Source organism: Staurois parvus, unplaced genomic scaffold (genome assembly GCF_062004578.1).
Source record: "Staurois parvus isolate SC_StPar_1 unplaced genomic scaffold, SC_StPar_1.0 ptg000734l, whole genome shotgun sequence".
Classification (NCBI taxonomy): Eukaryota; Metazoa; Chordata; class Amphibia; order Anura; family Ranidae; genus Staurois; species Staurois parvus.
The window spans coordinates 624,160-640,514 of record NW_028318530.1 but is presented as its reverse complement, the minus strand read 5'-3'; the positions used below and the strand labels follow the sequence as shown (position 1 = coordinate 640,514).

The following is a 16,355-nucleotide window of genomic DNA, read 5'->3' as shown; positions in this document are numbered from 1 at the left end:
AACTTTTTTGCCGGAATAGGGCTTCTCCAAAAGGCCACATCTCCGTAATATATGCTCTCCTCACTGATCTGAATTGTAAACTTCCTTATATGGAGCATTGGGAAAGTGATTTAGCTGTCAATTATGAATGATGGGATTGGCAAGATATTGCTTTGGCACAATCAAAAATTTCTATCAATACTACCCTAATTGAAATTATAAAACTTTGTTGAGATGGTATTTGGTTCCTACTCGGATTGCGAGGATGCATCCGTCTGCTTCTACGATGTGTTTTAGGAGTTGTGGCCAGGTGAGGTCTATGTATCACATCTGGTGTCCAATTGCAACTAGATTTTGGATTCACATGTTTAACTTTGGTTTATGAAATTGTATGCTCGTGGGTCTATTTATCAATTTTTTTCACCCAGTATTCACATAAGATTCTCTCAGAAAAAAATGTGTGGATCCTGGTGAAAACATTGATAAATAGTCCTCTAAAAGGCCCAGTTATAGAACACTGAGCACTGGTATGGCCTTGCTGCTGCCTACAGCTAGATTATGGTTATGATCTCTGTACGTTTGCAGAGTAAACAGTTATCCTAGAATTAGAGCCAGAGGTGGGGCACACTTCATTAGCAACGTATTTTCACTGTGCAAATGTACAGAGATTGCTAATGGCCATACTTTAGCTTTAAAGGATAATTTAGTTTTTCACAAAAATTAAACGGTGAACCAACTGCAAATATCCTGGCTACCCCTTCGGACTCCACTGCACATAGTCTCCATGAACACTGTACACCACAATACACATCCCTGGAATGAGTATCCATCATAATGCAAGCAATTGCAAGGCCTCATTGGTCAGAGTGACCGCGTGACAGCGCTGTCCAATGAGAACTACTTCTTTCTTCTGGGACACCTTACTGGAAGATAAAGCTGCTTTTCATTGGTCAAGATGGTACTGGTAGATACAGAAATATTTGAAAGAAACTTCCCAAACTTAAACTGTATGCATAGTCACAACTTTAGGATAGTGCATGGAATGATTAGAACCTCTGTCAGTTTTTATTGCCATCTGGGTCCCCTTTGGCACAGTTCACCCTAAAATGGTGGAGTCACCTCCCATTCCTCTCACTGGTCTCTCATTTTTCATGATCTCTCTCATTCATCAGAGACTGGCCCCACCACTTTTTCTTGACACATGACTGTTTTTTTTTTTTGCAACTCAATTAACTTGTTGCCGACCGCAGATAGCCGAATGACGGCTGCACTGCGGCCGGCCAGTTCTGAGTGGACGTCATATGACGTCCTCCCAGAACGCGCTTTCCTGCGCGCCCCAGGGGGCGCACACCCGGCGATCTCCGTGATCGCTGTGTCCTACGGACACAGCTGATCACGTGATGTGGTAAAAGGCCAATCGCAGCGGCCTTTTACCACGTGATCAGCGGTAGAGGTAAATCAGAGGTAATCAGAGGTAAATGCAAGTGCCTCTAAAGCTCTATTTGTGGGAAAAAAAGGACATAAATTTAATTTGGGTGCATGACAGTTAAAGTAACGCAGCACCATACTGCGAAAAATGGCCTGGTCAGGAAGGGGGTTAAATCCTCTGGAGGTCAAGTGGTTAATATTATTATTACTATACAGGATTTATATAGCGCCAACAGTTTGCTCAGCACTTTACAATATAAAGGCAGACAATACAGAAACAATACAGTTCAATACAAGAGGGATAGGAGGGTCCTGCTCCTTGAAGCTTACAATCTAAGAGGGAGGGGCTGGTGGTACAAAAGGTAATAACTCTGGGGGATGGACTGGTAGAAGGAATAGAAGATTCCGTAAATTAGCTGAAGGCAGGATAGGCTTCCCTGAAGAGATAAGTTTTCAGAGATTGCCTAAAAGTGGGCAGAGTAGGCAAGTTCCAGAGGACGGGGGAGGCTTTGGAGAAGTCCTGGAGACGAGCATGGGAGGAGGAGACAAGGGAGCTAGAGAACAGGAGGTCATGTAAGGAGCAGAGAGTACGGTTTGGATGATATTTGGTGACAAGATTGGTGATGTAATTTGGGGCAGAGCTAAAAATGGTTTTATATGTGATTGTTAATGTTTTGAATTTTATTTGTTGGGCAAAGGGAAGCCAGTGGAGGGACTGGCAGAGAGGGATGGCAGGTATGGAACGGTTAGTAGGGTGGATGAGTCTGGCAGCAGCATTTATGATAGACTGAAGAGGGGATAGCCTGCGATGAGGTAGGCCAATGAGGAGGGAGTTACAATAGTCAAGGTGAGAGATAACAAGGGAGTGAATAAGTTGCTTAGTAGTTTCAGAGGTTAAGAACGGGCATATCTTGGAGATGTTGCGGAGGTGAAATCTACAAGATTTGGACAGTGATTGGATTTGAGGCTGAAAGGACAGATGGGAGTCCAGGATTACACCTAGTACTCTGGCATGAGGGGAGGGACTGATGGTTGTATTATTGATCTTGATGGAGAAGTCAGGGGAGGGGGCACGGGCTGGAGGGAATAGTATGAGCTCAGTTTTAGAAAGATTTAGTTTGAGGAAGTGGAGTGACATCCATGCCGATATGTCACTTAGTAGGTTAGTAATGTTAGAAGACTGAAGGGGTGAGGTGAGGAGTAGAAATATAGATTTGTGTGTCATCAGCATAGAGATGGTACTTAAAGCCATGGGAGTTTATCAAGTGACCAAAGGAGGAGGTGTAGATGGAGAAGAGAAGGGGTCCAAAGACAGCACCTTGAGTGACCCCTACAGAAAGAGGAAGTGGAGAGGAGGAGACCGAGTTATAGGTAACGTTGAAGGAGTGCTGCGATAGGTAGGAGAAGAACCAGGAGAGAGCAGAGTCTCGGAAGCCAAGAGAGTAGAATTTTTTGAGGATGGGATGGTCAACCGTATCAAAAGCCCCGGAGAGGTCAAGTAGTAAGAGTATAGAGTAGTGGCCATTGGTTTTAGCAGTTAGTAGATCATTAGTGAGTTTTAGTAGGGCAGTTTCAGTGGAGTGTAGTGAGCGAACGCCAGACTGTAAAGGGTCAAGAAGGTTGTCAGTGAGACAGGAGCTCAGGCGATTGTAGACTAAGCGTTCTAAGAGTTTAGAGGTAAATGGCAGCAGGGAGATGGGTCTTGAGTTGTTTAGGTTGGTGGGGTCCAGGGAGGGCTTTTTAAGTATGGGAGTGATGTGTGCATGCTTTAGAGGGGAGGGGAAGGAATATATATACAGTCTATACCTACAGTATATAGCTATACATATATTTAGACAGTCCTCTATGCCAGCCTTTTTTTCAACCAGGGTGCCTTGAGGTTTTTTCAGGGGTGCCTTGGCAAAATGTCATAAAATTGCCCAAAACCTGTATACAAGCCAGCGGGTGGAACAAGCCTGCCTTTTAGTTACACAAAGCCACAGGTTTTCATTGTGCACCATTAAAACTTTCTAACCACCGGCGTCCTGACAACCAATGACATCATCCGTTGATAAGGAGGATGTCGGTTGCCTGCATAGCATCCTTGTTTGACCCTCCCTTGCCCCTCTCCATAAGTGCTGAGGTCACATTAGCTCAGTGATGGATAAAATCTGAGGGAAAAGAGAAACACTGGAATACTAGTCAGTACCAGTGTATTTGCTTTGGAAAAATCACCTCTAGCGTTGGGTGTTCTACATGTGTGGATGTTGCTGAGTTATATATAACTATTAGTATTATACGGGCAGCACAGTGGCTAAATGGTTATCTCTTCTGCCTGGCAGTACTAGGGCCATTGGTTCAAATCCCAGCCACAGCACCACCTGCCTGGAGTTTGCATGTTCTCCCTGTTCCTGTGTGGGTTTCCTCCAGGTACTCCAGTTTCCTCCCACACTCCAGAGACATGCTGGTAGGTTAATTGGCTCCTGTCTAAATTGGCCCTAGTATGAATGTTTGTTAGGGACTTTAGATTGTACACCCCTTGAGGGTTAGGGACAGATGTGAATGTACAATATATATGTTAAGCGCTGCGTAAATTGACGGCACTATATAAGAACCTATAATAGTAGTTTTTTTACACTTTAGAATGGGGTGCCTCAAGACTGTCCATAATTTTAAAGGATGCCCTGACTGAAAAAAAGGTTGAGAAACACTGCTCTTCTGCTATATATGTTAATAAAGCTTGGTGAAATGATAGTGGGAAAACATCTCTAGCTGCGGAGGAACTTCCTGACTCTGATTGGTGAATGTTCCGTGTGGAATGTCACATGTCCAGCACGTCCACAAACACTGACGTCCCCGTCTATAATAGATAGGAGAACACTCTATAGAGCGGTGAAGTCTGCACTTGTCTATGGCTCTTCTGTTAGACTATTAGGGGTGGAGTCATTTTGTTGAAGACCGATGGTCTGGAACTGTGCGGTCGCTCTCCGGGAATATGTACGTCACACTGGAGACAAAACTACACCGTGCGTGTGTCCTCTAGTGTGCGGTGCTGATGGCAGGTACACAGGCATCCGTATGAGCAGACTTATCCGCCTGGAGGGATCAGCGGACAGATGGCGGGGGTGTCTGCACAGAGCCGGGGCTGGTCCTCTCTCTGCAGGCTCTACCTCCGGCTTCGTACGGTCAGATCGAGCCCTGGGGCGGCCTGCCATGGTGAGTGGGTGATAGGTGGAGGGAGAGGCCATACAAAGTATGTGACATCACTAACTTCATTCCATCCGGGGACTTGTTTCTGCAGGGACAGAGCTACAAGACTGCTTCACCTCTTCATATCTGACCCAAGTCTTCATTCAGGGCCAAAATCAGCACAAGGGACATATAGGGCTGCCACCTCATCCCTTTAAACCCGAACACATAGTAATGACACAGGTTCTGTGGCTGGTAAAGGTGGTAATTAAACTCACTTGTTGCCTTATCTGCATTAAATCAGCCCCAGAACCTGTGGAATTGTTATGTGTTTGGGTTTAAAGGGTTGAGATGGCAACCCTAGGGACACAACTTTCAGTCAGTAGGATGTGTCCCTTGTGCTGATTCCTTTACTGTTAGTAGTGATTCTCCTCCGGCCATACCCCCCACAATTGTCATCTCCTGGTGCCTTGGGGGTTAACAGAACTAGAAGCTTTCACTGGTCCTGTCTAGAGAGCCCGGCTATGCCCTACCTATCTTCCCATCTTCTCTATTCATAGAAGCCGTACCACAGCTTTTATGAATGAAACGGATATCAGTGAATAGAGGGGGCAGATCTTTCAGTCATCCACTCATCCTCCAATCATAGATTGCGTTTTGTTTATAAAAGCAGTAATGTGGCTTCACTGAATGGAGGAGCTGGCAGAAAAGGGCGGGCATAGTCTTGATGGGTATCTGTCACAGCTCCTTAGTTCTGTTAACCCCCACTGCACCACAAGATTAGGACAGTGAGGGGGGTGGGGGCATGGTTGGGGGAGAATTAATACTAAATGCAAAGGAACCAGCACAAGGGACACATCCTACTGACTGCAAGTTATGTCCCTTGTGCTGATTTTTCTGTTTTTGATTTTGGCTGCACTGAAGCTTTCTAGTTGTACTCCATAGGCCTTAAAGGCTGTCATCCACTACTGTGTTCTGCTAGCCATACACCGCACAACCTGATTGTACAATCACCTTTAGATTTACCAAAACCATCTAATGTGAGAACCTGCTTAAAGCGGAGCTCCACCCAACAGGGGAAGTTCCGCTTTAAGGACTGCTCCCCATTAAGGATTGGCACCTTTGGAGAGCGGGTACCTGAATTTGACAGGTACCTGTCCCACTTCTGGTCTGATCGCCTAGGCCAGGGGTAGGCAACCTGCGGCTCTCCAACTGTTGCAGGACTACACGTTCCATCATGCCTCTGCAAGTCATAGCTGTAACTGTCAATTTTGCAATGTCTCATGGGAAATGTAGTTCCACAACAGCTAGTGAGCTGAAGGTTGCCTACCCCTGGCCTAGGCGATCGGAAGCGGAAGGTGTCCTCCCTCCCTGTAGTCTTCTGGTACACGTGACAGGTCCCAGAAGACTACAGGACCATTCATGAAGCGCATTACTACTCGCTCATGCGCAGTGGGTTCCCGGCTGTGAAGCAGCAAGCTATCACAGCCGGGTGCCCACACTGAAGATGCCGGCCTCCTGCCGGTGAAATGAGCTGCGGGGGACACACCACGGGACTGAGGGACAGGTAAGTGGCTGTTTTTTAAAAGTCAGCAGCTACAGTTTTTGTAGCTGCTGACTTTTATTTTTTGATCGGTCGAGGGGAACTCTACTTTAAATTATGCAACCAATCTCTAGCTACTCAAATAGGCTTTTGTACTACAGACATATTGAGGGTTTGTGATGAGCTTTAACCTGACCACACACTATACAACCAGATTGTACAATCTCCTTTTAGATTCACCAAAACAAGGAGGACTCTTTCAATGGGTATTCAGTCAGGCATGCCCTTGAACTATGTAGTAGATCTGATGAAGATTGTTCAGTCTTATTGTGTAGTGCAGGGATAGCCTAAATTACCATACACTGTACAATCTCCTTTAGATCTATTATCAACTTTGTAGTGCAAGGGTTGGTATGATTGGATACACATTGGAAGCATGCTCTTCTATAGCAGGGGTACTGAATTCAAATTCATGGATGTCGGGTCACTAACATTTTCTTCTGGCCGAGGTCCGAATAGGGCGTGCCCATCAGTGTGCCCCCTTACATTAGGTGTCGCCATCAGAGTGCAACTTTACATCATGTATTCCCATCACATCAGTTGTACCCATCAGAGTACCCCTTTACATCAGGTATCCCCATCACATTGCCACCTTACATCAGGTATTCCTGTCAGAGTGCCCCCTTACACTCAAAGTACCCCTTTAGATCATATCTCCCCATCAGAGTGCCCCTTTCCACAGTATGTGCTCATCAGAGTGCCCCTTTACATAACAGATGCCCATCAGAGTGTCTCCTTAACACAAAATGGGCCCGTAAAGAGTGCCCCTTTCCACAGTATGTGCCCCATTAACATAAGGAGGCACTCTGATAGACACATGTTATGTTAAGGGGGCACAAATGGGCACATACTGTGGAAAGGGGCACTTTTGACGGGCCCATTTTATGTTAAGGAGGCACTCTGATAGACACGTTACCATAAAATGGGCCCGTCAGAGTGCCCCTTAACATAAAATGGGCCCGTCAGAGTGCCCCTTAACATAAAATGGGCCCGTCAGAGTGTCCCTTAACATAAAATAAGGGGCACTCTGATGGGCACATTATATACGCCAGCTTTAGATGGAGTATACCTGTGTGTCCCCACGTTTTAACATGGTGTTCAGTGCTCTCCCATCCTCTCAGACAACTGTACAGCAAAGAACATGACCTTGGCTGTCACTCTATAAATATTCTGTACGTCAGATTGAGATCTTTTCTTAATGTTCCCTGGGGGTCTATAGTGAAAATGTTTTCAGACTATTTCAGATAACAGTAATACGTGTGATAGAATACAATCTGACAATATAATAAATGCTAGTGATACAAGTGAATACATCATCATAGTGTTCAGTGTTTGGAATGAGATCTTCTCCACCATTACGGCTGGGTTACATCAGATGCAGTTGGGTGCGTTTTTAAATGCAGCAGTATGAAGACATATACAAGAAAGATCTGTATTCCAATGAGTATAGTGTACACTATTGAAGGGCTTTCATGTGCAATTTACCCCTTCCCGCCAACGCCTCCCGGCCTTTTAAGAGGTTTCAGACGCTGGAAGGCAGAGGTGGGAATTTTGGTCATGAAATTGCCATGATTGGCTGTCACAGCGGTGAAAAGATCGGAAATCTCCCAATCGCAAGTAGAGCTCTTGCCACAGCATTGTTTACATTTTGGTACACACAAATGTGGCCTCTATGTGAAGGCCCACCTGCCGAGAGGCCGCATATATGCATATGGCTGGAGGGAAGAGGGTAAGCATGCTACATTTTTCTGCACCACACAAATGTGCATTAACGTGTGTAGACATAACTTGGTAAAGAAAAGATAATTGAAATGAATGAGAAAATGATTCCAGCAAATGCACTGAAAACACATGCAAATGAAACACCATGAATGGAGAGATTGTGATGTAATGGCCCATTCATATCAGAACCCGGAATATGCTGCCCTTGCTGGACACATGTGGGTGTCATTAATGTTATTGGTATCCCAAACGCATCTACAAACGCAATATGTTTTCTGCCACCAAACTGCATGGTACCATGGAGCCATTGTACTGTGCGGTTTGGTGCACTGTTATTTTTAATAGTTGTGCCTGCTCTACTTTTTGCATGTTTCTGTGCATTTGGCAGCCCATTAAAATTAATGGGTTGCCAAACTGGAACGTGCAAAACTCGCTCCTTCTGTTGTGAACGGATCCTAACGCTTGGTTCACACTAGTACGGCTTTGCGAGATGCAGCGCGTAGGGTTGTCACCTCATCCCTTTAAAACCGAACATATATTTATCACACAGTTTCTGATGCTGATTTAATGCAGATAAGGCACTAGGTGAGTTTACCACCTTAATCAACCACAGAACCTGTGTCATTAATATGTGTTCGGTTTTAAAGGGATGAGGTGCCAACCCTAGCAGCGCTGCAGCCCATTCATTTGAATGCCATGTCTCGCAAAATTTTGGAAAAAGGTCCCTGCACCTTTCCAGAAATCGCAGTCCACACTACAGTGCAGTTCCGATTTCCAGTGCAGATGGCATGCCATTGAGATTAATAAGGGAGAATGTCACCAGCACACAAAGGATCACCAGTATGGGTCCATTGAGATTAATTGTAACTGCCCATGGGTCCTGCGTTTTGTGTGCGGGTTGTTGCATCTGCAGGACGAAGTGCGGATCCCACAGCGGCTTTCACCCACACTAGTGTGAACCGAGCGTCAATGAGCTTGAGCATAAGAATGGAAAACTACAACTACTGTCAGCCTTTGCAGCTGACTGCTTGTAGTTTTCAATTAACTACCAGAGCTCTGGTGAGCGCTGCAGGTAGTTCATCGATGGTTCCTGTCATTGTGTAACTGCCTGCCCATACGAGATACAAACAGACAGATACACTGACAGTCTGCAGGAGCATTGCATTGCACCCATGATCTGCTGATTGCAGGTGCAATGCCTTACAGGCTCCCAATAAAATAAATAATAAATGTGCATATTTTTACATGCAAAAAAAGGCATTTATTATTTTTTTTTAAAAGGTGAACTTCCCACTTTAAAGAGAACTACAAGCAGATAAATGTGAATTGAGACCTGTGTGCATAGGATGTGTCCTCAGTTTGGGATGCTTCTGGAATCATTGGCAATTCACCGACGTGTGTATTTGACCTGCTTCAGAGAAACACTTGACCTGCTTCAAGCTGCTTTTGCATTCCCATAACTGGAATGAGGTGAGAAGCCAGTGTGACATGCAGGAAAGCCTGGTAACACAGGCCCCTATTGGAGTGTGTGTGTGTCTATATCTTTTGTTATAGAACATTCAGCCTCATAAAGTCGCCTAGACCCAAAAACCTGTAATTCTGATCAACTAATTATGACAGTATTGCACAGGTCTGTGAGTGAATTACCACCAGAGGCGAGACAGATTTTCAGTCCAAGGCCCCATGATTTGCCCCATGCATAGCTGTCTTTTACCAGCAGGGAGACGCACAGGTGTTGTGTGTATTCTTGTGCCAGCGTCTCATTTTAGTCTATTGAGACACGCAGCTGCACGGGTTTAGCCACAGTGTCCCTATGTGGTGTGGGTGACAGCCGGCCCTGCTCGAGGCATGGAGCTAATCACCCCATGTGAATGGGGCTTAAGCAGTAGTGTTACCACCTCATCCCTTTAAAACCGAACACATTATTACACAGGTTCTGTGGCTGAGTAAGGTGGCAATTAAACTCAGCACCTTATCTGCATTAACCATTCCGCGTCGCCCTATAGCAGAAATACTTCTGCAGGGCGGTACAGGTGTGCAAAATCACATATACATACATACACGTGATTTTGCAGTTCCGGGCAGGGGACGCACGCGACCCAGTGTCAGAATGCCCACCGCAGTCCCGCTATAAGTCACTGATCACCGCCATTTCTAGTATTTAAAAAAAATTAATAATTCCAGTATATATACCGCCATTTGTAAACGCTATAACTTTTATGTAAACTAATTCATTTACTCGTATTGGGATTTTTTTTTTTTAGCAAAGAAATGGAGCAGAATACATTTTGGCCTAAATTTATGACGAAATTTGATTTTTTTTTATTTTTTTACTGGCCATGTTTAATACCAAAAAGTAAAAGGTATTTTTCTCAAAATTGTTGGTCTTTTTTTGTTTATAGTGCAAAAAGTAAAAAAACACACAGGTGATCAAATACCAACCAAAGATAGCTCTATTTGTGGGGAAAAAAAGGACGTACCGGTACTGTAAATTTCATTTGGGTGCACAAATGCCAGTTAAAGTAACCTTGTATCGCAAAAAATGGCCTGGTTCAAATCCTCTGGACAGCAAGTGGCTAAATTAGCATCAGAACCTGTATAATTAATTTGTTTTTGTTTTTAAAGGGATGAGGGGGCAACCCTACTAAGCAGGTACACCATTATGAAGTGGTTGGGGGTCAAGGTTCGTTCTCTTGCAGGGATACTTTAAAGCCTTGAAAGGGAGAAATTTATGACTGTATGTTAAGCCAGAAAGTTTTAATTTAGTTTTGGATAGAATAGGGAAAATATAGATTATAATAAATATAGAATGTAATATAGGAAGCATAGAACCCCTGCTTGTTTTATTACTGCTATCCAGGGCTCCGTCAGAAAGATTTTTCCTCACTTCCTGTCCTGGTGACATCGGTTTTACCAGATGGAAGGTGTGGGAAACTCTGCGAAAGGGACATAGACAGTAATAAAAAAAGTCTTGTGGGAGTTTGAGCCTTCACCTAAAGAAAAACATTATTTCTGTCTGTGTCCTTGTTGCAGATTTTCCCTTACATCCTGTGTCTGGTAAATTGTTGTCATCAGGACCAGAGCCTCGGATAGCAGTAAAGTCTAGAGGGGGTTCTAATCCTTCCCCACTCGATCCAATACTAAGAATACATTTTGGCTACACACATGCTTTAAAGCTGAACTCCAGGAATTCAAACACTTTGTAAAATGTGCTGGGATAAGGGTTAAGTCCATGAGGTGCATGCCACGTCATGGACTTATCTCTATAATTCACAATTGATATTTTAACTGAGCACTGGGAGCACAGCTATTGCTATACTTCTGGCACTCCGATGCTGCTCACCTCTAGCAGCTGCAGAACTGCATGCATTTGCAGTGCCCACCCCTCTCCTCCACTTTCTGCCCAATCAGGCAGAAGTGCTGTGTGTAAGAAGGCAGCGTCTCGCCTGTCAGTAGAAATGTATATAGTCCTCCTGCGCTTATATGGATAGGATTATTAATAAGCAGCCAGCACTCAAATGCCTCAACCCAGGCACAAATACAAAATTGAATATATATAAGAATAGTGCAGCGCTACATATAACTCTGAACAAGGGCCATATAATGGTATATATAACTCGTAGAGTGCAGGAAATAAACACATAAGTGAATAAAAAAGATGAGCCTAAAGAGACATCAGCCCCTACTCACTGGACTGATACCAGACATAAGTATGCATATAACACACTATCCCTTCTTGATCCTCATCTGAAGGATCATAAATAAGTGCAGAAAGTGTGTGTGTCCCTTTAAGGGATATGATAATAATGATACACAGTGAGCCGTGCCAAAACACACTTCAAAAACAGTGATGCAGCACTCCATTCCTACTTGTACATAAATGCTACAATAAAAACGTCCACTTACAATCAGGTCCATAAATATTGGGACATCGACACAATTCTAACATTTTTGGCTCCATACACCACCACAATGGATTTGAAATGAAACAAACAAGATGTGCTTTAATTGCAGACTGTCAGCTTTAATTTGAGGGTATTTACATCCAAATCAGGTGAACGGTGTAGGAATTACAACAGTTTGCATATGTGCCTCCCACTTGTTAAGGGACCAAAAGTAATGGGACAGAATATTAATCATAAATCAAACTTTCACTTTTTAATACTTGGTTGCAAATCCTTTGCAGTCAATTACAGCCTGAAGTCTGGAAGGCATAGACATCACCAGACGCTGGGTTTCATTCCTGGTGATGCTCTGCCAGGACTCTACTGCAACTGTCTTCAGTTCCTGCTTGTTCTTGGGGCATTTTCAGTTTTCCACTTCTTTGCCTTAAACTCTTTGGTTGCTTTTGCAGTCTGCTTTGGGTCATTGTCCATCTGCACTGTGAAGCGGCGTCCAATGAGTTGTGAAGCATTTGGCTGAATATGAGCAGATAATATTGCCTGAAACACTTCAGAATTCATCCTGCTGCTTTTGTCAGCAGTCACATCATCAATAAATACAAGAGAAGCAGTTCCATTGGCAGCCATACATGCCCACGCCATGACACTACCACCACCATGCTTCACTGATGAGGTGGTATGCTTAGGATCATGAGCAGTTCCTTTCCTTCTCCATACTCTTCTCTTCCCATCACTCTGGTACAAGTTGATCTTGGTCTCATCTGTCCATAGGATGTTGTTCCAGAACTGTGAAGGCTTTTTTAGATGTTGTTTGGCAAACTCTAATCTGGCCTTCCTGTTTTTGAGGCTCACCAATGGTTTACATCTTGTGGTGAACACTCTGTATTCACTCTGGTGAAGTCTTCTCTTGATTGTTGACTTTGACACACATACACCTACCTCCTGGAAAGTGTTCTTGATCTGGCCAACTGTTGTGAAGGGTGTTTTCTTCACCAGGGAAAGAATTCTTCGGTCATCCACCACAGTTGTTTTCCGTGGTCTTCCGGGTCTTTTGGTGTTGCTGAGCTCACCGGTCCGTTACTTCTTTTTAAGAATGTTCCAAACAGTTGTTTTGGCCATGCCTAATGTTTTTGCTATCTCTCTGATGGGTTTGTTTTGTTTTTTCAGCCTAATGATGGCTTGCTTCACTGATAGTGACAGCTCTTTGGATCTCATCTTGAGAGTTGACAGCAACAGATTCCAAATGCAAATAGCACACTTGAAATGAACTCTGGACCTTTTATCTGCTCATTGTAATTGGGATAATGAGGGAATAACACACACCTGGCCATGGAACAGCTGAGAAGCCAATTGTCCCATTACGTTTGGTCCCTTAACAAGTGGGAGGCACATATGCAAACTGTTGCCAATCCTCAGTAGCTGGAGTGCCCCCTCACCTTCCTGCCCAGGCCCCACAGGGCCAATGAGCCTTATAAATCACTCTGGTGGTCCTCCCAGGACTGGGTGGTCTCCTTAGTAATGGTGGTGGTACTCTCTCCTCCTTTGATGATATAGCCTCCAGCCACTAATGACACTGCTGTGTATATTGCTCTCCATACACGTCCCCAATAGTAAGACAGAGAATGGCCAACATAGTGTAAACCTGATTTATTAAAAACATCCAAATACAATAAAAATTGCCCACTTACAATTCCGCAGTTACAGTCAGGCCTTCACACCACATTATGGGTGTACTGCAAGGGGGAAGACAAAAGGGTGCACCAAGATGGCGCCTGCGCCGGAAATGACGTCACCGTGCATCGGAATCCCCTCCTACTAGCGTACCTACGCGTTACGTCCTGTCAGAGCACAGGGAGTGTAGCAATAACTGACCCTTCCACAAATTCTGCCTATGGGCTCGTTCATACTAGTGGTTGTGGGGAGGTAAAAGCCCACAATTGAGCTGCACTTTTACCACATCCTCCCTTCTACCAACAGCTACCTCCTTTACCTGCAGAGGCCGGGGGTGTATACATTACATGGCCACAATGCTTTTGGCTACGACAGTTATTTTACCTTCTGTTGCTTTTGGTGGAAAAAACACCAGCCGAAAACTTGTTAAAGTGGAAGTAAACTTAATTTTTTTAAAATTTGCTGACAGACAGGGTATTTATGACAGAAGAGTCCCTATTCTGTAAGTGGTCATGTTCACTGAGCCGTGCATGCGCAGCTTAGCGAACATTTAGGGCCTCAATCTGTGCCGCGGCGATGTGACTTCTGTGCGCATACGCGGGAGTGACATCGCTGCTCAGGGGCCCGCCGAATCCATCCCATCGCAGCACTGGAGGACACCGTTTGACAGGTACGTCCGCCATAATGTACTATTATACTAGCACATTATGGCATAAACCTCCTGGGGGCCCCTAAAAAGAAAATGATATAGTGGAGTTAACTACCGCTTTAAGGTGAATGGGGCTGCTCTGCAAGCTCTTTCAAACTTCGGCAATGAAGGGGTTAAAGCAGGCGATGCACCACCTCTTCACTGCCTGTCAAATGCTTTCTGAAGAGCAATTTGAGCATGGATTGCTCTTCAGAGATAAAAGCATCTTTAGAAGAGCCCTAAGTAAGTTTTCTACCATTTCTAATAACAGCAATTTAGGTCTTAAATAGAACGTTACAGCTTTGGTTAAATTGTGATCCCTAGAAACTCATCTCTTCAGGGAAGCCTATCCCTCCTCCACCTAACATTTGTGCTAATGCTTTCCCCATCAAATCACCCCTCAGGTATTACCTTTTGTATCACCTGTCCCTCCCTATTAGATTGTAAGCTCTGAGGAGCAGAGCTCTCCTAACCACCTTGTATTGAATTGTATTAGAACGGTTCTGTCTCCCTTTTTTCTGTAAGGCCCTGAGCAAACTTGTTATGATGATGATGTTATCCTGTAATGATGATGACAATAATATCTTCTAATTGCTACAACCGGAATAATTTGTTATCCGGGACTGCCCTGTTTTAGGAACATTGGGAGTGGCGCAGTTGTCACATTTCTCTACTTGACCTCCGAGACCTCTGATACTGAGGAGGAGGATGGCAACCCAGCTTCTGTTATTTGTGTAATGATTCTGTATGTTACTGTTAGGGCTTGTTCACACTTGACTCCACATGCTGACTCTTAACCACTTACCCTCCAGAAGATTTACCCCCCTTCCTGACCAGGCCATTTTTTGAGATATGTGTTACTTTATCTGACAGTTGTGTGGTCATGCAACGCTATACATAAATGAAATGTTATTTTTTCCCCTCAATAGAGCTTTCTTTCCGTGGTATTTGATAATCTCTGCATTGTTTTTATTTTTTGCGCTATAAACAAAAAACCCTGACAATTTTGAACAAAAAAACCCCAATATTTTTGACTTTTTGCTATAAAACATGCAATGAAAAATTTTAAAAATCTAATTTTGTCATAAATTTAGGCCAACATGTATTCTGCTACATGTCTTTTTTAGGCCAACATGTATTCTGCTACATGTTTACGTGAAAGTCATAGCGTTTACAAATGGCGGTATATAAACACTGGAATTTTAATTTTGTTTTATACTAGTAATGGCGGTGATCAGTGACTTACAGTGGGACTGCGGCGGGCATTCTGACACTGGGAGGATCTGACTGCCACTGACATCCCCAGTGATGCTAATACAGTCATCAGTGCTAATAAAAAGCACTGACACTGTCCTAATGACACTGGGTAGGAAGGGATTAACATCTGGGGTGATCAAAGGGTTAACTGTGTGCGTTTTACTTTGGAGACATGCAGTTTTGTCCTCTCTGTTGTGCAGAGAAATACAACACAGCATGTCCATGCTGACAGGAGAGAGACCAGTGTTGTTTACTCACAGGTCTCTTCCCTGTCAGCTTTCCCTGACGTTTGCTGGGTGCCGGTAGGGAATCACCACCCGGGACCCGGAGATTGACATCCCTAGCCTCCAACGGCGAAGTGGGTAGGCACATGCGCCCCGTACCTGGAAATGCAAATCATGTACATCTTCTAATTTCTTTTAGAAGTTGTCATTATTTTGTTACATTGCAGTACAGAGTCATCATATAACTAGCATGGTGGTGATCAGGGACACTGACTGGCGACGGTATGTTTAATAAAAAAACAAAAAAACACACACATTAAATTTTTATTTTTTTTACTTCTGAGACCAGAGCAATACAATGATTGGTCATAGCTGATCACATGTTACAGGTGGGCTGTGATTGGCCCAGTCTGTACATGTGATCACTGTGGCCAATCACAGCTCGCAGCACAGTTTTAAGCAGTGCATGACATGTAAGGAAGTCATTCATTGTTTACAACTGTCATGTGATCTGCTGTGATTGGTCACAGCGATCACATGACACTGGCAGTGAGTTGGTGTAGTGATCTGTCATTGGCTGTGTCTCATAGACACAGCCGGTGATAGATCGCACCGGAGCACGACCCGTGGCACGATCCTAGGAGGACATCATATGACGTCCTCCCAGGATAATAGGGTTCCCGCTTGGCCATCATTGTACAATAGACGTTTGA

General features: G+C 44.2%; 1 protein-coding gene across 1 annotated transcript in view; it reads left to right on the top strand.

Moving 5' to 3' along the window:
* The first annotated feature begins 4,389 nt into the window (after positions 1-4,389).
* SLC30A9 (solute carrier family 30 member 9) overlaps positions 4,390-16,355 on the top strand; it is a 111,522-nt gene continuing 99,556 nt past the window's right edge. Inside the window, exon 1 of the mRNA XM_089653998.1 lies at positions 4,390-4,602. Within this exon, the coding sequence (XP_089510124.1) occupies positions 4,503-4,602 (100 nt within the window). The 5' untranslated portion in view covers positions 4,390-4,502. The remainder of the gene's footprint in view (positions 4,603-16,355) is intronic.